Raw genomic sequence first — 22065 nt, 5'->3', positions numbered from 1 at the left:
AGGCGCCACTCCACAAATATGCATCAACCATCCAGCCCGACGCGGTCAACACTGTCGTCGCGGTCGACACACTCGCTCAATTTTTTACAATCCTGCCGTTTCTCAGGCTCAGGCTTTGGCTCTGGCTCTGGCTCTTTGCCGTCCTCACGCTCAATTCATTCGTTGTCATCGTGTCAAAATCCAGCCTTTGCGCCAGCCCTCACGTCTTCTCAACGTTATAGAATCAGGATGCGCCTGCAAAAGAAGCTGAAGGACATTGAAAAAGAGGCTACGGCGTCTCCATCGCCATTGCTCAATACTTTAGACTCGTTGTCTGATGATGAGTTACCGGATGACTTGATTGTCTTTGATGTTCCTTTCTCCAATCCCCTCAAGGCACTTAGTGACCACAGAACTGCCTATAAAACCTCCATGTTTACTCAGTGGGGGTCTAATCCATCCGGTAAGCTAAAGCGTTCGCGCTCTGCAGATCCTGTGTATCATTCTGGTCCTTATACAGCTGCTTTCTTGGATTCTACAACGTCTTCTGGAGCTTCCACTAGGTCACATGAATCTTCTGTTTCTGCTCCTGGTTCCTTCTCTTCTCCTTCTACAGGGAATTTTGTGCATAATGGTTCGCTCGCCCCTTTCAGATTCGCTTCAAGGTCTACTGACAGCACTACGAGCAGTCATTCTGCATCATCGTCCCGTAGTTCTCCCGTTACAAGGGCTTCGTCCATCTTTTCGATCGCCTCAGACCTATCTGAAATGAGTTTCATGGATGACGAGTCGAGCAATCTGTCCTTTGAAGGTAAACTATTGAATAGCAATAAAGATCTCAGATTAGATGAGGCTTTGCAAAGGATCTCTATGTTGAAAAGCATGTCACATTTGTCTGTGAGCCAGTTAGCAGAAGAAGGGGGTCCAGATCATAAGTCAGTTCTTCCGAGTAAAGAAAAGTTAGATTGTCTCTCTGTCACCCGACAACCTAATTTACCTCCTAAGGATAGATTTGAATCCATAAAGCATCAAAGAGATTATGAGAGTCTGGTGGAAACACAGATCCATGAGGAGAAGCAGAAGCTGGCGGAGTACAGGACTCAGCAAGATCAGCTGAAGAAGCGTGACGACCATGATTTTAAGCTTTGGCAGATGGTGTGTCAGAAGTACGACATATTGGTATGTCTACCCACTACACGAGAACTTTGGTGGCGTGGAATTCCCGCCAAGGGTGGTCTTCGTGGCAGTATATGGCGTCATCAGCTGGTCGGCAAGCGTAAACTTAAGTGCGATCTCAAGCAATGTCTTAGTGAGGCACACGAGATCATCGATAAAGCTTGCGATTACAAAACTACCATCAGTGAATTGGGCAGAAAGAAGTTCGAAAAGGAGAATGTGGAAATAATGACTGTCATTCAGAGTGTGGAGGTGTATTCTAACCAGATCCAGAGGTGTTTCCCCAACTTATTGGTCTTCCAGCTCGGTACAACCTTCGAATCCGTTCTATCCATTGCCATTGCATTTGATATCATGAAAGCACATGAAGAAAGTGTAGAGCTCAGTCTTATAGAAACTGGTAAACTTCTTCATCTCATATGTGTTCTTCTTAAAAACTTGGAATCGGAGGAATTGACCCTCCATGCCTTGATTGACTTGATTCTCAAGAGGTTACCTCGTGCCTTGCTTACCTCCAAAAATATTCCTAGAACGCTAAACGAGCAGTTGCAGTTTGAGAAGGGCCACCAGTTTGAAAAAGACAGTGGATACTTGAAGGACATTAAGGATCAGTTCGATAGGTTCTTGCTTAGCACTTCACCTAACGTCTATAACCATTTTGTTCAGCACGGTGTGAACACACTCGTTCTCATTCAGAGTGCCACTGCCAACCTGTTTTCGACATTGTTGAATATGGATGTTCTTGAAAGAATTCTTGATATCTATATCTTTGAAGGAGATACTTTTCTATTGCGATGTCTGCTAGCACTGATCAAGAAAGTATCCTACAAGCTCTACGGTAGCTGTGACGAGATATATAAAGTGCTCGGAGAAAACTGTTTGGATGCTCTCAATAGGCACACTAGTAGGAAAGGTGCCCTTGCAGGGTATGTCTATTTGGATGTGGGCGAAGCTGATCATTTCATACGTGATGTTAGAAGCATTCTTAGAAGACACACGTCTTGAGATTTTTTTTTTATGCTTATAGTTATAATTATCATTTCAATCTTACTTTATTTGAATCCTCCAATTCATCGTCTAATTCTGACAGCTCTTCACCTTCTCTAGTAAGGTCTTAGCGTCGTCTCCAGTCTTTACCTGTGCTATATACATATCCACCTTACCTTGGGAGTTTACAACAGGAACTTGCAGAATATTCTTCTTGCTACCCATTAGTGAGTACTTCATCTCCTTTAATATCAGTACATTCAACAAGACGTTGCCGTTTCCATCAGATCTCACTAAAATCCGGGCTTTGTGAGTCTTGTCATTTACCAGCACCTTCAGTTCCCCAACCCCCACGCTTTTGTATGGTGTCTCTTTATCTTCAGGATCATATTTGGAAATCTTGCTTCTCTTAACGTATATAGCCTTTTCGTCTTCCTCTCCAGTTTTGGTTTCCACTTTCTCGTCTAGTTTTACAACGGCAAAGTCACCCTTAACATTATCATCCCCATCGTCTGTTTTTTCTTTCTGTGACTCTTCTGAATCGATCGCTGTATCCGCCGTAACCGCTGGCTTGGGAGGAGTAAATGAGAATCCGAATGATGATGATCCGCTAGCAAATGGATTGACGGATCCGTTATTGTGGGCTCCAAAATTAAATTGAGAGGGTGGTTTTGATTCTGTCACCGTATCAGTTTTTGAGCCAAAACTGAAGGCCGTTTTGACTCCCGGATTTGTAGATTCGAATTTGAAGCCTGAGAAGGCTGGTTTGGCTGGTTCAGTTGATCCAAATTTGAATGCAGCAGGAGCAGCAGGAGCAGCAGGAGCAGCAGGAGCAGCAGGAGCAGCAGGAGCAGCAGGAGCAGCAGGAGCAGCAGGAGCAGCAGGAGCAGCAGGAGCAACCGTAGCAGGGGTAACAGTGGCAACAGTGGCAGCAGGGGTAACAGGGGCAGCAGGAGCAACAATAGCAGCAGGGGCAACAGGGGCAACAGTGACAACAGTAGCAGCAGGGGCAGCAGGGGCAACAGTAGCAACCGCTGCCGGATCCTTATCCTTAGGGACAAAACTCATCGGCTCCGAAGGTCCAGATGAAAATTTAAAGCTGGAAGAAGGTGTTGCACCAAAAGCAGGTTTAGCCGGTTTAGAAGTCAAATCTGTATTAGTTTGAGTAGATTTGAATGAAAATAACGGTTTTTGCTTCTCTGCTTCTGTCGGCTTAGGCTTCAAAGAAAAAGTGGTCTTTGGTTGATCCGAAGGTGTTGCTGGCAAAGACTTTTGGTTAGAAAGCTGCAGTTTAGTAGGAAATTTGAATGCAGAATCAGGATCGGGCTTCTTCAAATCGGCAGTAATCTTGAAAGTAGGTCCTTCCACTTTAACATCATCATCAGATTCGTCAGAGTCTGCAGGAGGTTTGTAACCGAACTTAAGGCCGTAATTATCCGATGTAGGCACCTTGTCAATCGTGAACTTAGGACCAGAAATCCCGGAAAGTTTCGCTGGCTCGGAACCCACAGCCTCTTCTGATTTCTCTGCAGGCTTTTGTACAATAGGGTTAAAGCTAAAAGCTCTAGAAGTGACAGTCGGCTTGACCTCGGTTTTAGGAACATCAAGATGTTTCACTTCAATTCTTCCCTCGTCCACTTTGAAGTAGTACTCAGAATACTTGGCACCAAGAGGCCTCAAATCAGCCACAGGGTTCTTCATGAGAGCGTCGTTAACGGCTTTGAGAAAGTTGGCATTCAAAGACTTCAACTGGGTCGCCTTAGTAATAGTGGAAGCTTTGCTATTTACCGAAGGACCCGATCGATCGCTTGAAGGTTTTAAATCTCCAGTTTGGCCGGCCACCCTGGATTTGAAATGTGCAATTTTTCGATGAGCCATCACGGCCCGAGAAGCGATTTTAGGCTTGGCTTCAACCTCGTCACCATAATCATCACTTCTCTCTACGTACGCCTGTTCACGAGTTAGCTGTATCTTCGTCCGTTTCGATCCCATGATGAAGCTATAAAAATTGAGATGAATCGAGGCAAGACAGAGGAGTAGGAAAAGAAAACAACCACTTCAGATAGGACGCGGCATTCGAATATCGCTGCGTCGATCGACTTCTCACTAGGAGAAGCAGTTAGGCTCCAGTTGGGCTCCAGTTGGGCTCCAGTCGGGCTCTAATTAGTGAAGGAAGCCGCCTGCTAGTCAAAGTAGATATTGCTAAAGTCGTTTCTACTATTCTCGTTCAATTCATTTCAAAACATGTTGGATCTATTTACCAGTCCTCGTTAACTGCCTCCCCTTAACGTAATTGACGCGCTGAAGATAGTCGTGCAGTAATTAGACAGCTTGGCCGAAGCTACTGAAAAAATTTCACTGCTCTTAGTGGGAAAAAAACTGGTGAAAAATTTTTCGTTAAGGACGGGCGAGTTTAAGCAGGGGAGCGAGTGTGAGATTGGGTTTTGGGTATAATGTAAGAAGGTTGATTTCTCTTCAGTTTGGTCATTTTTCTTCTCTCCTTTTCCTTCTTGTTTTTGTATATTGAAAACAGATTAGAATGCCTGCTAAAGTTCAAGCAACTAAAGCTGCTAAGGCTGCCGCCGCCGCAGCTGGTTCTAAAAAAAGTAAGAAGAAGTGGTCTAAGGGAAAGGTTAAGGATAAGGCCGACCATGTTGTCATTTTGGATCAGGAGAAGTATGACAGAATTCTCAAGGAGGTTCCAACTTACAGATTTATTTCTGTTTCTGTTCTTGTTGACAGATTAAAAATTGGTGGATCTATTGCCAGAGTTGCTTTGAAGCAGATGGAGAGAGATGGTCTCATCAAGGCTGTTGACAAGCACTCCAAGCAGTGGATTTACACTCGTGCTACTGCTTAAGGAGAGAGGGGGATAATGCCTAGCTTCTTTGTTATGTGTTTTCCTTATATATATTCTTTTCTCGTTAATATATCAGTTCAATCGAACGATGAGGTTAGGGAAGTCGAAATTGGCTTCGCCCACTGCTGTAGCCTATGGATATCTTAAACTTCAGTTGCTTCGCTCTACTGCTGTAGCGTACGGACATGTTCTTCAATTGCTTCTATTAACCTACAATATATCCATTTTCAGTCCTTACCATTAAATTACTGAGGTTACAAAAAACGCTTTAAATTTTCATCTTTCGCTGCCCGTCATAAAAATTTTCGTCTCAGCAAAGCTTCTAATACTTTATCACTAGTTTTTTCTCTATCAACGACGGTAAGTACCAATAAATTATTGTACTTAGTGCCTATATGATGACTGTGCCAACCACGTTAACCGATCGGTGATATCTTTACGGAGTATGAGCCTCAATCTTTACATGCATCACCATCTGATTCAGCAATAAGAATGATTTGTATGATTTATCTCTCTTTTACTAACCTTTTTTTTTTTTTTTAGTCTGTTCATTGATACTCAGTCGAGTGTCTACGTACTGTTAACAATGCGTAATTAACCTAAAATAGAGAAATTATGCTTTCTTGCTTGCTCTTATATGATGAAACCAATTTTCAGTTCTGCTTCTGATTACCAATTGAAGATAATAAATACTTACCAAAACTTTCTGAATAAGAGTACAGCACAAATGCCTTTATAAATAATTTCCAACTAAGCGAGGAATTCGGCTTGGAAACGGTCATTTTTAGCCGTCAAGAAATTCTTAACAACAGACCACGACTCGGCCACCTTTGGATTCTTCTGATTAGACATGAAGCTGTCTAGTTTACCAACTACAGTGAAAAGTAAATGTCTTGTATCCTCGCTCTGGATAACTCTTAGCCAATACATGGCAGCGTAAATAACTAAAGCATATCCTGAAGTACTTCTTAGGAAAATGACGTCAACAAGCAACACGACAAAGATGAAAACTTCGTCGTAGGCAGTGATAACTTTTAATTTGGATGAAAGTTTGAGCACGGGTTTCACGTTGAACTTGGAAGCCAATTGCATTGTTGAAACGACCAAGTATGGGAATATTTTGAAGAGGGAGCCTCTGTTAAAGAACCACACCACACTAAGAAGTAGGTATTGAAAGTTGAGAGTTCCCAATAGGGAACGATAAGAAGGTAGAGACTTCTTGTTGAATTGAGAAGCGATTGTGCAGCAGTAAGACAACATGACACCCATCAACGACAATCTGTAGGCGTAGAACGAAATCCGGGAAGAGTGCGAACGGAACAGTAGAAAATATGAAGTGTAGACAGAGCCCATTACAAGCGTAAGGCTGTGACCTACCAACCATATGGTTTTGATGAATGGTTTGGCTGGTTTGGCTTTCTTCACCAATTTTTTGTGCTTGGGCACCTCGTTCAAGGGCCTCTTAAATTCTTTTGAAGTCATACTGTTGCAATTGTCAGGATAAAAGTAGTAATACAGAAGGGTAAAGAAAACAGAAAAGTGCGCATTATCTGTGTTTGAGCGTTTGGCTTCGCGACTAGCAAACGAAGAAGCGAACTTCATTACACCATTAATTTATGTTGAGGTCCCAAGGGATATTCTCCAAGCTGGCCACGATATCGAATGGAGAATCCACGTCAAAGTTACTTCCAAAGAACTTCTGATCGTCGTTTTCGCGAGCGTTAGGAACATCTTCGTAGTTGGCAAGAGGTTTATTAGTTGACGGTGGCTGCTGTTCTTCTACTTGCTGCTCTTTTTCATTTTGCTGCATTCCTATGATATGGTCTATCGCAGCACTAGTAAGCTTTGTAAGGACGGAAGTGCACACACTAACAATACTGTTGACTCTCTCGGTGTGCTCTCTATCCGCGTTGTAAAAGTTATCGATACGTTGAAACACCACCTTGGAATCATTGCATCTCTGTTGGATGTGTTCAATCTTGGCCTCCAGACAGATTTCATCACACTTCCACACGCAATAGTTGTACATGACAGACGCAAAAAATAGCGATGAAACACTAAGGATGCGGTAGGTCAATTGGTGCTTATCGCTCATTCCCTTGAAAATATCGATGATTCTCCCGGTCGCATCGTAGAGGTTCCTGTAATCAGATACGGAAGGTTCCGCATAATGCTGGTTGGGTTTGTAAAGTAAGCACACAGCCTGATAGTAAAGTAAGGTCAAATAACCGGCATAAAAATTACTTCTTCCTTTGAATTTCAATTCAAAGCTCTCCACCTCTTTTCTCGTGATGTTCAATTTCTCTTGCATCTCTATCTTCATCGTCTGGAAGTATTTCTCTTTATCATTTCCATTTGCATGACCATCAAACAGTCGCGGCATATAGTTGGAATAGAGTAAGGCGTTGATCTCAGACATGGTTCTGAAATATTTTATGTAGAATATGGAGTACTGCTTAGTACTAAGCAGCGTATTGCTTTCCGTTTCACCAAACATGCACTCATCGTCAATGGTAGAAAAATATCGAGTAGTAATGGAAAATTCGTCTATCAAATGCGGTTTTGAAAGACACAAGCAGACGTAGCGATCCATTAGATAGGCTGCCCAAAAGCATCGTCTTTTCAGATCAATTTTCTTGGCTCCACCCACATCGGGACATATTACTATAGATTCATCAAAGAAGCCCTGCTTCGTTACTATTGATGATATAAGACTCGAGATATTCCATAAACCGGGAAAACATGGTCGACATAGAGCGATTTGGCCCAGTAAAACCATTGCTTGTAGTTTTGTAATAGTATCGAGACGATCAAAAATAATTCCGGCTAGATCATATACTGCTTTCAAGTAGTAGTCACGATTGTAGAAAATGTTTGATAGGGTAAACTCTTTGGTATGGGTGCTCTCCAAGTTACTGGCGGCCAAAGCAAAGATCAAATTAGAAAAATACAAGTTGCTGAACGTCAATAACAATGTTTTGTTGGATATTTCAGCATTATTGTTCATGGAAAGAGCATTCTTGATCTCTGCAATCTGATAGAAATTGGCATATGTATCGACCTGATTGAGAATTGGATATATGGGATACTCATTGTCAAGATAAATCTTGAGAAGATAGTTGGAGAACTGACTTGTAGGTAGCCTTTTAAGAGACTTAATGAGTGTGTTTCTATTTGCAGAAAGACCATCAGTAGATCCTTCAATTCCAGTATAATCCTCATCGGATGTTGTTAAAGAACTGGCAATTCTAGTCAGATGATCAGCTGAAGAATTGACGAGATTGTTACTCGAAATAATGCCTGAGGCACTACCATCATTGCCGCTATTATCGTTATTTTTGTCTCCAGTAGGAGACAAGTGACGAATAGGCTCAGTAATTTCGTTCTCTAACGACTTGTGAATAGGATTTGTATAGTATTCTGTGTACAGAAGCAACTTTTCTTTATCCTGGATTGTTCCGTCGGTCATCAGTGAGCTGACATCTGTCTCTAAAGAATTCTCAAACGATGAATAAAGCCGCTGCATATGTCCCATTTCCTGTTCTCCATTGCCAACTCTTCCGTCAATTGCTGGAGAGTTTCCCTGCTTCAAGTCACTAATCAGATTACGCTGACTCTCCACAATCTCTTTGTATCTGGATACTTCTTTCTCCATCATCAGAGTGTAATCCCGCGGTAGTAATCTATCCGAAAGAGGATCCTTCTGAAGGCAAGGCGTGCCGTTCTGATCGCAGCTGATACATTTAGGAAATCGACGATCGCATTTTCTTTTTCTCTTTTGGCATCTATAGCAGGCAATACGGTTCATGGTATCTAGGATAAACTCTCATCAAATGGAGGAATCCTCCCTCACTTCCTACAATTTTTTTTCTTAGCCTTAAAGATAAGGCGATGAAATCTGCTTCGGACTTTGGAGAGAACGGCTGATTATCTTACATCAGTGCACCTAGAAATAAAAGGGATTAACAAGTCTATCTATTCTTTATTCTTTACAGAGATAATATACCGTTTACCACCTTCTGAACAAATCTGTTATGTTTATAACTCCACTTACGACATCTGTCGCAGATTCCTTTCTCTTCATTTTCTTCATCCTCCCAAACTTCTTCGTCGATTCTTCTTGCGTCCGTGTCGATGTCCACTTGGTCCACCGGAACCAGCCATGGATCATGCTTGTAGACGGTGAGCTGAGAACCGATCCAAATGACGAAAAACATAATAAGCGAGACGTAGTTTGCAAAGAAATCGGATGCATTGAAATCGAAAAACACCGTATAGCCCTGCACGAAAGTAATGATGGTAAGGGAAATCATGGAGAACCAGCCAAAAAATGGCATTCCCCTTGCCTTGTAAGGAAGAGTATCTCTAGAGATGTTTCTTGATTTCAAAATGGCCATAAATCGTAAATGAGCAGCGCTGATAAAGATCCAATCGATCATACCGGCCACTGCAGAGATATCCATCAACCAGTTGAACACAGTTTGACCACTATGCGAAATGTTCAAAAATGCTAATAGACCTAACGATGAAGTGATTAGAATACCGATATATGGCACACCCTGTTTTGTTGTCCGGCGGAAAATCTTTGGAGCAGTAGTACCTGCCATAGCATAAAGCACACGGGAACCAATGTAAATATCGGAATTACCAGCAGATATGATAGTACAAAGCATGACGGCATTAAAAATCGATGGAAGCACTGGAGTACCACTATTCTGAATTGAGATCAAAAATGGAGATGAGGATATGAAGCTAGTATCATTAGTCAACTCTGGATCATCGTATGGAACAAGTAATCCCATGAAGAACAATGTCAAAATATAAAAGATGAAGATTCTAACAACAACTTGGTTGATGGCCTTTGGCACGGTTTTTCTAGGATTTGAAGACTCACCTGCACTGATACCGGTGAACTCAATGCCTTGATATGTGAAGGCAGCGTTCACCAATGAAGAAAGCCAGCCTAGGAAACGATCTGTCTTTACGTTCGATGCTAAACCTGCACCGGCACCCCAAGGACCAGGATTTCTCCAATAGCGAAAGCCTATTGGACCTTGCACTCCCGCACCGCACACCATGCAAAGGGCATAGATGATAAAGCCGATAATCGCAATAACTTTAACTAATGCAACCCAAAATTCAACTTCTCCATAATATTCCACGGGAAAGAAGTTGGCGGCAGTTAAGAGGATGTAAAATATAAGCATCCATGCCCAATTAGGAACAACATCGGTCCAGTACTCGATAACCTGGGCAATAGCAAATAATTCGACTGCAAAAGTAATAGGCCATTGAAACCAGTAAAGCCAATTACTGGCAAGACCAATGGATTTCGAAAGGTATCGGGTGTTGAAGATGCAGAAAGAACCGGAAACAGGAGTGTGTGTGGCCATCTCGCCCAACGCTTGGGTAACAAAGTATGCCAAAACACCAAAGAATAAATAGGCAATCAAAGCATTAACTGGACCGGCTTCATGTATTGGAGTAGAGGTACCAATAAACAAACCAGTACCAATAGTACCACCTAGGGCGAGCATTGTCACATGTCTTGTTTTAAGACCTCTCTTAACTCTAGTTTCACGAACAACTCCGATATTATCCAGTTCTACTTCTGCATGTCCCTTCAAGGGGGAGGTGGACTCGGTTGGTCCCACATTCTTTTCCTTTTCAAGGTCTCTTCCAGACTTGCTGAAATCACTCTCCGAGCTTTGAGTGGCAGACATTGCTAAATTAACAGTGCTAGGTTGAATTTTTCTCTTGTTTCTACTCTGAAAAGACAACCTTTTGTTGGAGGTGAATATACATATACATATATGAGTGAATTGGACTTTGAGACCAAGTTATTGGCAAAAGGCTCCAAAAGGAAAACGAGAGCGATCGGACACTCTTGTAACGGGAAATGGGGCATCGTGCATCGGAAGTTTCTTTTTCGGTGATATGATGACTGAACGAAGTCCATCTTAAAGGTCGTTCAAGTGCTTGTAACCCATGCTTTGTCCTGCGCCTTTTAAAGACTTCATATAAGTTGTAAGATGTGTTGAGGTCGCTTATCAGTGTCTCCTTATCAGTCTACAGGATTACAACCTTCACTAGAGTTGAGCAGATAGCTAGTAGTTGACGTTAGTGGAATACTTTTTATCTGACTCATTTCACGGCCACTAACGTCAAGGCGAAGGCATCGGTTAACGTTAGTGGACGACAGGCACGGTCTGAAAAAAATTGGCAATGCCTATGAAATATAACAATAAGTCTACGGCATCAGAGTACGGCTGGAGCCTTTACTTAAGCTTTTTTCGTGATGACACAGCTGAAAGGTCGGTGGAATATCCTCATCGGTGGATCTTGCAAAAGAAACAAAAAACGCCATGAAGTTTTTTTTTCCATAGGCATCTCTCTGTTTGAACTTTTGAGGTTATTCCATGTAGAGAAAGGAAGCCATGATCAGCAAATATAATGACACAATCTTATGAATTTCACCTTGTCCTCTTTCCCATAGAAAAAGAAGAGTGTGAAACCACTATTCTTGTCAGTTACCCTGGGCCATCTCATCCCATCTCATTTCCGTTTCATGCACCATCACGCATTGTGAAAAGCAATTTTTTCCTGCCACAAAGAATACTCAAGTTGGGCCCTAACGGTAATTGGGAGCGAGAATTTTAATAACCCAGAGAAGAAAAAACATCAAATGAAAGTAGAAGGCGTGACCAGAGCTCTAGAAGTCTTTGTTCTTCGAGTAGCTGAGAACGAATGAATTCCCTTGAGGATAAGGATGTTATTATAGCACTGAGCCCTGATTTATGCTAGTTTGCGGAAACGAAATGCGTCCGTTTTAGTACTTGTTCCAGAATGTAGCCAGTAGTGCTGAATCTGAGGTGGTTGTTCTTTTAAGCAATCGGTGCCTGCTAGGTTCCAAAAACGATACAGAGTATTAGTCATGTAACATATGAAATGGTGCGTAAATCTGACTCTTGGCGTATAATCAGTCGAAAAAATACATCTGTGCTTACGGGTCGGTATATTGTTCAAATCATTGTCATAATTGATGAGAAATAGTTTGTAATCTTATTTTGTAAATAACTAGGCCATACGATGTGTTTAAAAAACGAAAAGAGCGAGCTGTCTTTGCTTTGCTGCCAAATGATAACATAAAAATCCCTACTTACCACACTAATCGAAATCAATATCAAAAGTAAAATCAAAGTCTTGAATGTCGAGTCTGTATTTGTCGAGAACAGCAGGTCCACAAGCTTCGGAACCAACACCATGAATAGCATGATCCAATCTGACATAATACTGATCATAATGTTTGACATCACATGGATGATCAGCTTCTTCGACGCCATATTCGTCACTTAATTTGAAGTTAAAAGTTTTGTTTTTTTCAGAAATCACCAGTTTTTCTGCATTCTTGTATTTGATCTTCAAATAGTGAGTTTCGGTATGATTACCGTTCTCTTGAGGATAGTCGTAGACGAAGTCTTCCACCCCATTAGAGTTAAAATTGCCAAACCTTTGAGAAAGCTTCTTGTCCGGATAAGATTCTCCAGGGCCACGACCAGTCCATTCATAAGAATCATAATTATCACCTAGCCAGAATTCATAACCAATCCTAGGAATATCCTTTGGCTGGTAATCACCAGTTAACTTCAAAGTAGTGTGTAAAGTTAGCCTGTTCGGGAAGATAATGTATTCTTGAATGACATCAAATCCGTAATAGAAAACAGGCGGACCAACCCGAGACTTGACAATCACCTTCGCCAAATACTCGCCTGTGCCCTTTTTTACAATGACTTCACGAACATTTTGTTTGACTAAGTTCATGTTGAACTTCTTCCAGTTCGGAGCATCCTTTGCATTGTCGTTGTTTGTTGGTGGTCTCCAAAATGTAATTGAAGAGCCATCATACTTGGTACTTACAGTCCTATCGCCGATTGTCAACCGTTCAATTTTTCCAAGGAGTTTATTGAATTCAAAAACAACGTTTTTTGAAGTAATAGTAACAAGTTGAGCAGTCTCTAAAATAGCAGCTTCATCTCTGACTGTCTCTGAAGTGGGCTCTATAACCTGTAGATCTGGTTCGAGTTGACCCCATGCAACTTCAAATCCAGCTTTTAGTACGCCAGAGTCCCTCTTCAATACAGCCGATACGTTCTTGGTGGTGACATCTAAAGTGATAGATTCACCCGGCTTCAAGGAGGTGACCTCCAAAACTTTATCATTGTCGACATCCAAAAACTTCAAATGATCGGTCGTAGAGAAGTCATACCTGTTAGTTATCTTAACTTTAGATGATGTCAAATCAATGACAACGGGTTCCAATGTCTTTTTTAGTTCAACCACACCTGGTGTTGGATTGTGCTCAGAGTTCAATAAACCATCCATGATAAAAATTCCATCGTTGATCTCTTCATTAAAGTCACCGCCATATGCGTAAGCCTTGTGGAGCTTTCCATCTTTTCTACTAATAGTCTCAAACTCGATACCATGATTGGCCCATTCCCAAATGAAGCCTCCTTGGTAAAAGTCATGACTGTAGAACATGTCTTGATATTCCTTTAGGTTACCGGGACCATTGCCCATAGCATGACCATATTCGCACAAAATTAATGGCTTATCAAACTTTCCATTGCTGTCAGTATGATTTTTCCTCCATCTTTCCATCAAGTCTAAAGGTGGATACATGAAACTATACACATCAGCAGTTTTGGCGTTAACATCGCCCTCATAGTGAACAAGTCTGGAAGAATCTAGCTTCTTGATCAATTTGTACATCAATTGATGGTTAGTACCATAACCGGCTTCATTACCAAGAGACCAAAGGATCACAGAAGGATGGTTTATATCACGTAACACCAATTGTGATGCCCGATCCAAATAAGCCGTCTTGTAGTCTGGATTGCTTGACAAGAAGCGAACGTTTGCATCATAGTTGGCATGTTTAGTGTCACTGCCCTCTGTAACGATATCGTTGTATCTGTTATAAGGTTCCTGAACACCATGAGTTTCCAAATCGGCCTCATCAATAATCCAGAAACCTAGCTTGTCGAAGAAATTGTACACTCTTGGATGGTTCGGGTAATGAGATGTACGGACAGCATTGACGTTGTGGAGTTTCATGATTTTCAAGTCCCTGATGACAAACTCTAGAGGAACTGCCCTACCATATCTAGGGTGATGCTCGTGCCTGTTAACACCTCTGAAGAGGATTGTCCTGCCATTAACCTTAATGTTACCATCCAAACGTTCAATCTGTCTGAATCCAACGTGATTGTGGACAGTATGAACAGAAGTTCCATCCACTCTGATCAACTCCAAAGCATATTTATACAAGTAAGGGTCTTCTGCAGTCCAATGCTTTGGAGTAGTGACAGAAATCTCTAGAGTTTTCTGGGCATCTTCCTTGCTGAATTTAACAAACTTGATTGCTGAGGTTATTGGCTTGTCAAAGTCATTCAGCAAAGCTTCGGTATCGATACTTTTGTGGGGATCTTCAAAATCATACAAAGTAAACTTTACAGAGTCATAGTCGGTACCAACAACACTTAGATCTAGAAGTAATCTGGCATCCTTGTAACTGGAGCCAAGAAATCTCGGATCCACCTTATAGTTTTCAATATGTGCAGCCCTGGGTAAAGTGAGCAATGAAACATCTCTGAAAATACCTGAAAGCCACCATTGATCCTGGTCTTCAATGTAAGAAGAATCGGACCACTGAAAGACTTTCACAGAGACCAAGTTTTGGCCCTGAACCAGCAACTTCTGTACATCAAATTCAGCTCCATTACGAGAACCCTTGTTGAATCCAACGTACTTCTGATTGACATAAACCTCAAAGCTATTATCAACACCTTCAAATCTAATCCTGTGATTAAATTCTTCAGGGTTGGAAATATAGAACTGTCTCGAGTAGACACCAGTTGGGTTTAGTGTTGGAGGATTTGGAATATCAATTTGAAAAGGAAACTGCACATTTGTGTAATGAGGACGCCCATATTTTCCATCACCCTGCAATTGCCAATGGGATGGAACTGATATCGAACTCCAAGAATCAAAGTCTGAATTTCTGAGCTTTGTCAAGTCGGGTGACAAAATAGGAGAGTCGAACAATTTGAAAGACCATTTGCCATTCAATGACTGAAAGATATCAGGATCATAAGTATAAGCTCTGGTTGGAAGTCGATTTTCGAAGACAACCTTAGGATCTTTCAAATGAGAGGGAATCAGCTGTGTCGTCATTTTTTCGGTGTTTAATTCTCTCTATCTTTTTGGCCGTTGCGTCTCACAGTTTAAGTGCGCGGGCCTGCTTTTTTATTCCTCAGCTGCTGAAAAACAAAATTGAGGAGGAGTTGTTATTTCCGACATTCCATCAATTACCTCGATAAAGGTGAACGACATCATAGCGGGGATGAATGAGTATACATCATCAGCCCCATTGGATTCTGGGATAACTTATCTTTGAATGACCCATATACACTTTCTCACGTCATCATATTCTGCACTAGTTTACTTTGAATTAACTGTCCTGCTTGGGATTTTTGCGTCTGCCAGGTATCTTTGGGGACCCTAATAATAATAATACGGAGAAATATCCTCTTTTGGGAAAAGTCTTGCGAGGTCGCCCCTCTAGGGAGTGGTTTGGAACGAATTTAAGCGCCCGAGATGGTGAAAATGGCTGTACCTTCGGATTAATGCGGGGTGAATCACTGCAGGGGCCCAGAAGGTGACTGCTTCCGAGCCAAAGAATATGTTTCTTGCAAAAACTTTGAACATCCACCAATAAGCAACATTACTATCAGTTCTGATAAAGACATGGAGGAAGGGAGGTCTTTTTTTGATGGCTGATCACATTCCTCAATACGTTTATACAGTCATATTGTTCCAACATGAAAAGTAGAAGTTAGTCTAAGTTCATAAGCCCAAAGTATAGCTCCTCTTTCTTTCATAATTTTGAGCATGACCAGAGCCGAGCGCAGATTCATATGTAATATCCATTCCGGGAAACTTTTCCGTTTGGACCGCGTTGTGGAGAAAGTTATAATGATCTTTTATTATTTCCGGTGGGGTAGGAAGACAATAAAATTACGGCTTTTATTGTTCTCCCCTCTTTAAATTATATTTTTTGGGCGTTGCATTTTTATTTTTTATTCTGGTGCCAAGTAGTCATTTGCCGAACATAAATGGGCATTGAGAGCAAATTATCTCTCATGGTATTCAGTAGTGAAGCAAGCTTATGAGGGAGTTACTCTTGGACACAACATGCGGAGAGAACTGGTGATGCTCTTTCAGGTGTGTTGGGTGTTGTATAAATAGACCTCCATGGGTGCGTTAATATTCTGTTTGTTGCTTGGGCTTTCTTTTATCAAGTTACTATCTCTATATCCGCAAGAAATAATGTCAGAAAGTATTAACTCACTGAATGCTGCTCTCGACCGAGAGGATAGTGCAAACTCTAAAGCTGCCTTAGAGAAGTCTGAAGATGACGTTCCTGAAAATATGGATAACATGGAGCTTCCACCGGCATTTTCAAAGCAATACATACCGTTGTATTGTATGTGTCTTGTTGTGTACTTTGTCTCTACTATGCAGGGATACGATGGTTCCCTAATGGGTTCCATTTATACCATGAAGGATTATTTGGCCTACTACAACTTAGATGTTAATTCTTCTACAAGTACTGGTCTAGTCTTTTCTATTTATAATGTTGGTCAAATTACAGGTGCATTCTTTGTTTGGATAATGGACTGGAAAGGACGTAAGATTGCCATTATGATTGGTTGTTTCGGTGCTATTGTTGGCGCCATTATTACTGCTGCGACCACAAATAAAGAAGGTCTAATTGGAGGTAGATGGTTTTTGTCGTTCTTTACTACCATCGCCAATACTGCTGCTCCAAGTTACTGTGTCGAAGTGTCTCCACCACATATCAGAGGTAAAGTTGCTGGTTTGTACAATACATTGTGGTATTGTGGTTCTATTCTTGCCGCTTTTACCACCTATGGTACCAATAAGAATTTTGCTGGTTCTTCTTTGTCTTTTAAAATTCCATTATATGTTCAAGTCTGTTTTCCTGGCTTAGTTGTCTTGTTTGGATGGTTTTTGCCTGAATCTCCAAGATGGTTGGTGGGTGTTGGCCGTTACGATGAAGCTCGTAAGTTTCTTGTGAAATATCATTGTAATGGTGATGACAGCAATCCATTGGTGGATCTTGAAATGGCTGAAATGGAGGAATCTTTCAAGGACGTGAAAATATCCGATCCTCTTACTGCCATGGATATTAGACCATTGTTTAAAAATAGATCTGATCGCTATAGATTGGGATTAGTTGTCGCCATGGCTTGGTTTGGTCAGTTCTCGGGTAACAATGTCTGCTCATATTATTTGCCTACAATGTTGATTAAAGTTGGTATGACTTCCGTTTCAACAAATGTGCTAATGAATGGTGTTTATTCAATCGTTAGTTGGATTTCTTCTATTTTGGGATCCTTTGCTCACGATAAAGTTGGCAGAAGAAAAATGTTTATGATCTCAACTTTGGGATCTGCCTTAGCCCTTACGGGTCTTGCTGTATGTACTGCCAGGTATGAGGCCACTCAGTCTGATGGAGCTTCAAAAGGCACTTTGGTATTCATCTACTTGTTTGGAGTCATCTTTTCCTTTGCCTTCACTCCTATGCAGCCTATCTATCCAGGTGAAGTCTCTTCTAACTTGATCAGAGGTAAGGCTCAATTTGTTTTAAGTATTGTAGCTGGTGTTGCTCAATTTGTCAATCAATTTGCCTCTCCAAAGGCCATGGAAAATATCAGATACTGGTTCTACGTTTTCTATGCTTTCTTTGATATCTTTGAGTTCATCATAATTTACTTCTTCTTCGTTGAAACTAGAGGTAAGACATTGGAAGAGTTAGAATATGTCTTTGAGGCCCCAAATCCAAGAAAGGCTTCTACTGATCCTGAATTTCTCAGTAGTATTAGAGTTGCTAGTGGCTTTGAGGCAGAAAACATGAAAAACGAGCATGACATTAAAGCTACAGTCGACCATCTAGAAGAAGGAGTGGATTCTGAATGATTTTTTTTTTCTTTACTATGTGTGGATTTTTTATGATTTTTACGTACCTTATGTATAACCTATTTACTTTTGAATGAACGACCTTTTGCTGAAGACATTGTACGGCTTTCCATCTGGGTTCATTGAAACATGTCAAATCACAAATGTTGCACTTTTCATGCGTTGTTTCTGAGGGAGCAATTGTACCACTGACCAATTAGGGATCAACCCCTGCGTCATGTCAGAAATTGCATGGCCAGAAAGGATGTTTGTATCTCTGATACAGCTGAAGATTATGATTTTTCCCCCTCTTGCACATTTTTTCAACCACAAGATACTTGCATTTATTGATATTTTTTTGATAATACTAAGAAATTCCGGATTTGAGGAGATCTATGTAGTTTCAATGCTGCTAGTGATGTCGCTACTGGAATATTTGGTAATTCAGCCTGTTACAGATACTGTGGGTTTCCCGTAGTTAAAATGTTGGTTATGACACTTCTATTTCAGATACTAGAACCTGTAAATATACTTCTTGATCGTGGTGTTTACCCAAGTGTTAAGACGACACAACAATCCATTTATTCATTGGATAAGTGATCAATCAACATCTTTTACAGAATAAGAGTTTACATTACCTTCTAAAGCATTTTTGAGATACAAAAGTATTATTTTATTTCTTTATTAACTGAGAGACTCTAGTCTCGTGATTCTTCTGAAGACGTCAAGCTCAGCAAAATTTTCATGTGATATTGATCACGTGTAGAATAGCAAAATGTTGGTAGCATATGTGTTCAAAATTAAATGTAACTCATCAAATATAGTACGTACCTTATTCAAACAGGGCATATTACAAGTAGAACTAGTTTGCCATCTAAATTTTTTTGATTTTTGAGATAAACATATGTGTATAGAATATTTCCTAAAGATATTTAGTATTAAAGTAAAAATCCATTTGATATGCTTCCACCAAGGCCCGAACAGCTAAATAAGAACCACAACCACCTTCAGAAATAAAAACAGAGTTTGCAAATACTTTAACCAAAGGTACCAAGCAAGAAATAAAAGTGCATGGCCACCAGAGAGAAAGAAAGAACATATTTACTGTAATGTCAAAGGATATATTAAATGCCACATCTCTAATAATTCATTTCTGTCTGACAACGTCAAAAAAGCTCCATTTGCCTGAAGTGTCCATGTCAGGAACCGACTTATGTTTGACTACTGTGGCTTCTCTGCCAGGCAAATAGAATATATCAATCTTGGTACCGAGAGTGAGATGTAATTCACCCCCAGAAGGATTCTTCTCATACTTCCGCATTCACTTTCAGCGAATCTGGGACAGAATGTTGTCACGCTCAACGAAGACAGAAATACTGCAGCCCAACCCATCTTTGGTCCGACCTCGGTGATGTCACCGAAAGCAAAGATATTATCAAACCTGAAGATTTTCGTTTACTTTAATGTGGCCCACTGGAGTAACGAAACCCCCAAGAAGTTTTTTGAATGGATTTGATACCGTTTTTTGCCAGTGCAACAATAAACGAGATCATATTCTTTTTTAGTACCAATAGGAGGATACAAAGTATCGCCCGCAGCGGTTGGACCACATTTATTAATAACGTTAGCGCCAAATTCTTCCAGGATGTGTTCGGCCTTCTCTGCCACAGTAGGCCCAAAGCGTGGCAAGATGTGGTCAAGAGAACTGTAAAGGTCAACTGTCTTTCCTTCTCCTACAATCTCTTTAATATCCAAAGATAACTAGACACCCACATCACCTGCACCAATAATAGCTATTGTCTTGGCATTTTCAATGCTTTTCTAATATTTTTTGTGTTCTGCAATACCCCTAAATTATTGTCAGATGAATGTAGACGACCAGGAGCATATCGATTTCTTCCCGTGGCAATGATCAAAAAATTGTAAGGAATAGTTTTTCCAGATTTGAAGATGACATTAAGAAGTTCTTCGGGAACAAGTGCTTTTGATTTTCTTCTTAAAAGTGAATTGAAACCATTTTCCTCATAAACTCCTAAAACGCTGTATCTAGGAAATGCAAAGGTATGGTGATGGTAGGGAGCATTTTCTACGACGGTAACACTAAATCAGGATGGAATTAAAATTAGCCAACCATTTAGTCACATTGTAACAGCATACAAACCTTCAATAATTACTCTTTCATTTGGTTCATTACCTGGCTTGTATAAGTAGTAATGATACCAAGAATATGGCATCTCGGTCCACCACCACACTTATTCGACTCGATAAGATGTGAAGAATAGTATGAATTATCCTTAAAGGTAACATTGCAGGTGAGAAAAGTGGGTAGATAACAACTGAATGAGTATGGTTGGATTGGATTTTGGTCCCTTATAGATAGTTGATGCCCTAATTATTTACGAACTGTTATACCCGAATATTTCAAAATTATCGGTGCCAGCCAAATATGGTTCGCGAACTGGGGCTTTTCTTATATCTATTACATAAGAATTAAAAATATGAATATATGCTTTTACTGTCTTCACCAGTTATAGCATCAGACTAACTAGCACAGGTATGCTATTTCGGATATAAGAGAAATTTTTTCCTAAAAATATCGATAAATTTTCCTAAATAGGACGCGTACCGCGTTTATTTTTGAAACATTTAATGCCACATAAAGTTCAAAAGTGCATCAAAGCTCGAGTATCGGCATCCCAATATCGTAGGTACTTGATAAATTGAAGCTTCGCTGTACGGCAATTTCTTTTACTTCTTCAGTAAGACATACTATTTGATATCTTAAGGTTCAAGTTACCAAGACACTCAGAGATTTCCGTATCCGAAGTATGCTGAGGCCAGCATTTCGGCTGTGAGCTTTTCAGCGGCCCGAGTTATGATAAATGTATTATACGGTTTACACTAACATTTTCAACCTGTTCTGAAACATTTGAAATCATGAGAAGAACATTTAGCTATGTTCGACAATCCTTCAAACATAGGCAAAGGTTCTGGTATAGGTCCAGTTAAGAATACTAAGAGTATTGAATCAACTCTCTCCGCAAGCCTAACGTAACTTCACTTTTGGATGAAACCGAGAATAATGTGGAATACCTAAAATTCGAGTGGTATATGAAGTTATATACTTGACAACCTATTTTTTTTTATTGCATCACTTAGCAAAATTGTATTTTCCAGTCAAAGGATGTAGAAAATAAGCAATCAGAAGGGCCTTGTTTTCAATACAGCCAAGTTTTCGTGCTATACGTTTCTCTTCATACCGAAGGTGTTGCAGCAACTAGCATGCACTTTCATAGAAGTTCTTATTAATTATTAGCGACTGGCATTTAATCGAGGCATGAAAATGGCAACCGTTCAATTCCGTGTATGGACTATGTGGGGTAATTATGCTACTATTTGGTAGAAATCTGTGGGGTCTAATGTCGCACCACCCCTCGGAATTAAGTCACAGGATGATTCACATATTGGTTTCTTTTTATTTCTCGGTAGGGACGAAGATTTTCCGAGGGCCGAATTCCCAATTAGGAAACTTAAAGATATTTAGCATTAATGGGTACACTCTCTCGTAAGCTGATAGTTCTATCCTACAAAAGTGATTTGGATGTGCAGGTTCTCTTATTTAGAGCTTCTTACCTCAGTGTCTTTATTGTCCTCATTGGAAGTCGAGTGGTGGTGGTTCGATATTAAATAATACTAGGATATATTTGAAAGTAGATATTGAGGGAAACAAAGTGAAGCATAGGAAGTGGTAGTGACTTAAGATAAACGCTGAGGATTTGAAGGTGATAGCTGTAGTAGAAGATGAGATACGATGGAATTGGTGGTGTGGGGTAAAACAAAGAAGCTGACATGGTATGGCAGGTAATGAACACATGGTGTAAGGATGTGTATAACGTAGCCTTACAGATGGAGTTTACGCATTTAAAAGTGAGTTGGAAGCCAGATGGGACGCGTGCGGCTATATTGCGGAGGTGGTGGTGGACTAACTAGGTTAACTGACTGAGGGAACTGACTCTACG

General features: G+C 40.6%; 8 protein-coding genes across 8 annotated transcripts; 3 read left to right on the top strand and 5 right to left on the bottom strand.

Annotated features, from left to right (window-relative positions):
• Positions 1-228: 228 nt before the first annotated feature.
• Positions 229-2160, top strand: FOA43_000009 (uncharacterized protein; the record flags this gene model as incomplete). Its single annotated transcript, XM_038920345.1, has 1 exon — positions 229-2160. The coding sequence occupies one exon, from the start codon at positions 229-231 to the stop codon at positions 2158-2160; it is 1932 nt and encodes a 643-aa protein (XP_038776273.1).
• A 72-nt stretch (positions 2161-2232) lies between these two features.
• Positions 2233-4134, bottom strand: FOA43_000008 (uncharacterized protein; the record flags this gene model as incomplete). The annotated part of the gene is made up of 1 exon (XM_038920344.1): positions 2233-4134. The coding sequence occupies one exon, from the start codon at positions 4132-4134 to the stop codon at positions 2233-2235; it is 1902 nt and encodes a 633-aa protein (XP_038776272.1).
• A 547-nt stretch (positions 4135-4681) lies between these two features.
• RPS25A (ribosomal 40S subunit protein S25A) lies at positions 4682-5002 on the top strand (the record flags this gene model as incomplete). The annotated part of the gene is made up of 1 exon (XM_038920343.1): positions 4682-5002. The coding sequence occupies one exon, from the start codon at positions 4682-4684 to the stop codon at positions 5000-5002; it is 321 nt and encodes a 106-aa protein (XP_038776271.1).
• Positions 5003-5752: 750 nt separating this feature from the next.
• On the bottom strand, positions 5753-6484 carry FOA43_000006 (uncharacterized protein; the record flags this gene model as incomplete). Its single annotated transcript, XM_038920342.1, has 1 exon — positions 5753-6484. The coding sequence occupies one exon, from the start codon at positions 6482-6484 to the stop codon at positions 5753-5755; it is 732 nt and encodes a 243-aa protein (XP_038776270.1).
• A 127-nt stretch (positions 6485-6611) lies between these two features.
• FOA43_000005 (uncharacterized protein) lies at positions 6612-8766 on the bottom strand (the record flags this gene model as incomplete). Its single annotated transcript, XM_038920341.1, has 2 exons — positions 6612-8736; positions 8759-8766. 2 exons carry the CDS (start codon positions 8764-8766, stop codon positions 6612-6614), a joined length of 2133 nt encoding a protein of 710 aa, XP_038776269.1.
• Positions 8767-8991: 225 nt separating this feature from the next.
• FOA43_000004 (uncharacterized protein) lies at positions 8992-10725 on the bottom strand (the record flags this gene model as incomplete). Its single annotated transcript, XM_038920340.1, has 1 exon — positions 8992-10725. The coding sequence occupies one exon, from the start codon at positions 10723-10725 to the stop codon at positions 8992-8994; it is 1734 nt and encodes a 577-aa protein (XP_038776268.1).
• A 1444-nt stretch (positions 10726-12169) lies between these two features.
• On the bottom strand, positions 12170-15238 carry LAC4_1 (Beta-galactosidase (Lactase); the record flags this gene model as incomplete). Its single annotated transcript, XM_038920339.1, has 1 exon — positions 12170-15238. The coding sequence occupies one exon, from the start codon at positions 15236-15238 to the stop codon at positions 12170-12172; it is 3069 nt and encodes a 1022-aa protein (XP_038776267.1).
• A 1080-nt stretch (positions 15239-16318) lies between these two features.
• LAC12_1 (high-affinity glucose transporter) lies at positions 16319-18067 on the top strand (the record flags this gene model as incomplete). Its single annotated transcript, XM_038920338.1, has 1 exon — positions 16319-18067. The coding sequence occupies one exon, from the start codon at positions 16319-16321 to the stop codon at positions 18065-18067; it is 1749 nt and encodes a 582-aa protein (XP_038776266.1).
• Between the last annotated feature and the right edge of the window lie 3998 nt (positions 18068-22065).

This window comes from Brettanomyces nanus, chromosome 1 (assembly GCF_011074865.1).
Source record: "Brettanomyces nanus chromosome 1, complete sequence".
In the NCBI taxonomy this organism is placed as follows: Eukaryota; Fungi; Ascomycota; class Pichiomycetes; order Pichiales; family Pichiaceae; genus Brettanomyces; species Brettanomyces nanus.
The sequence above is the reverse complement of the archived record's forward strand: the minus strand, read 5'-3'. Positions and strand labels throughout refer to the sequence as shown.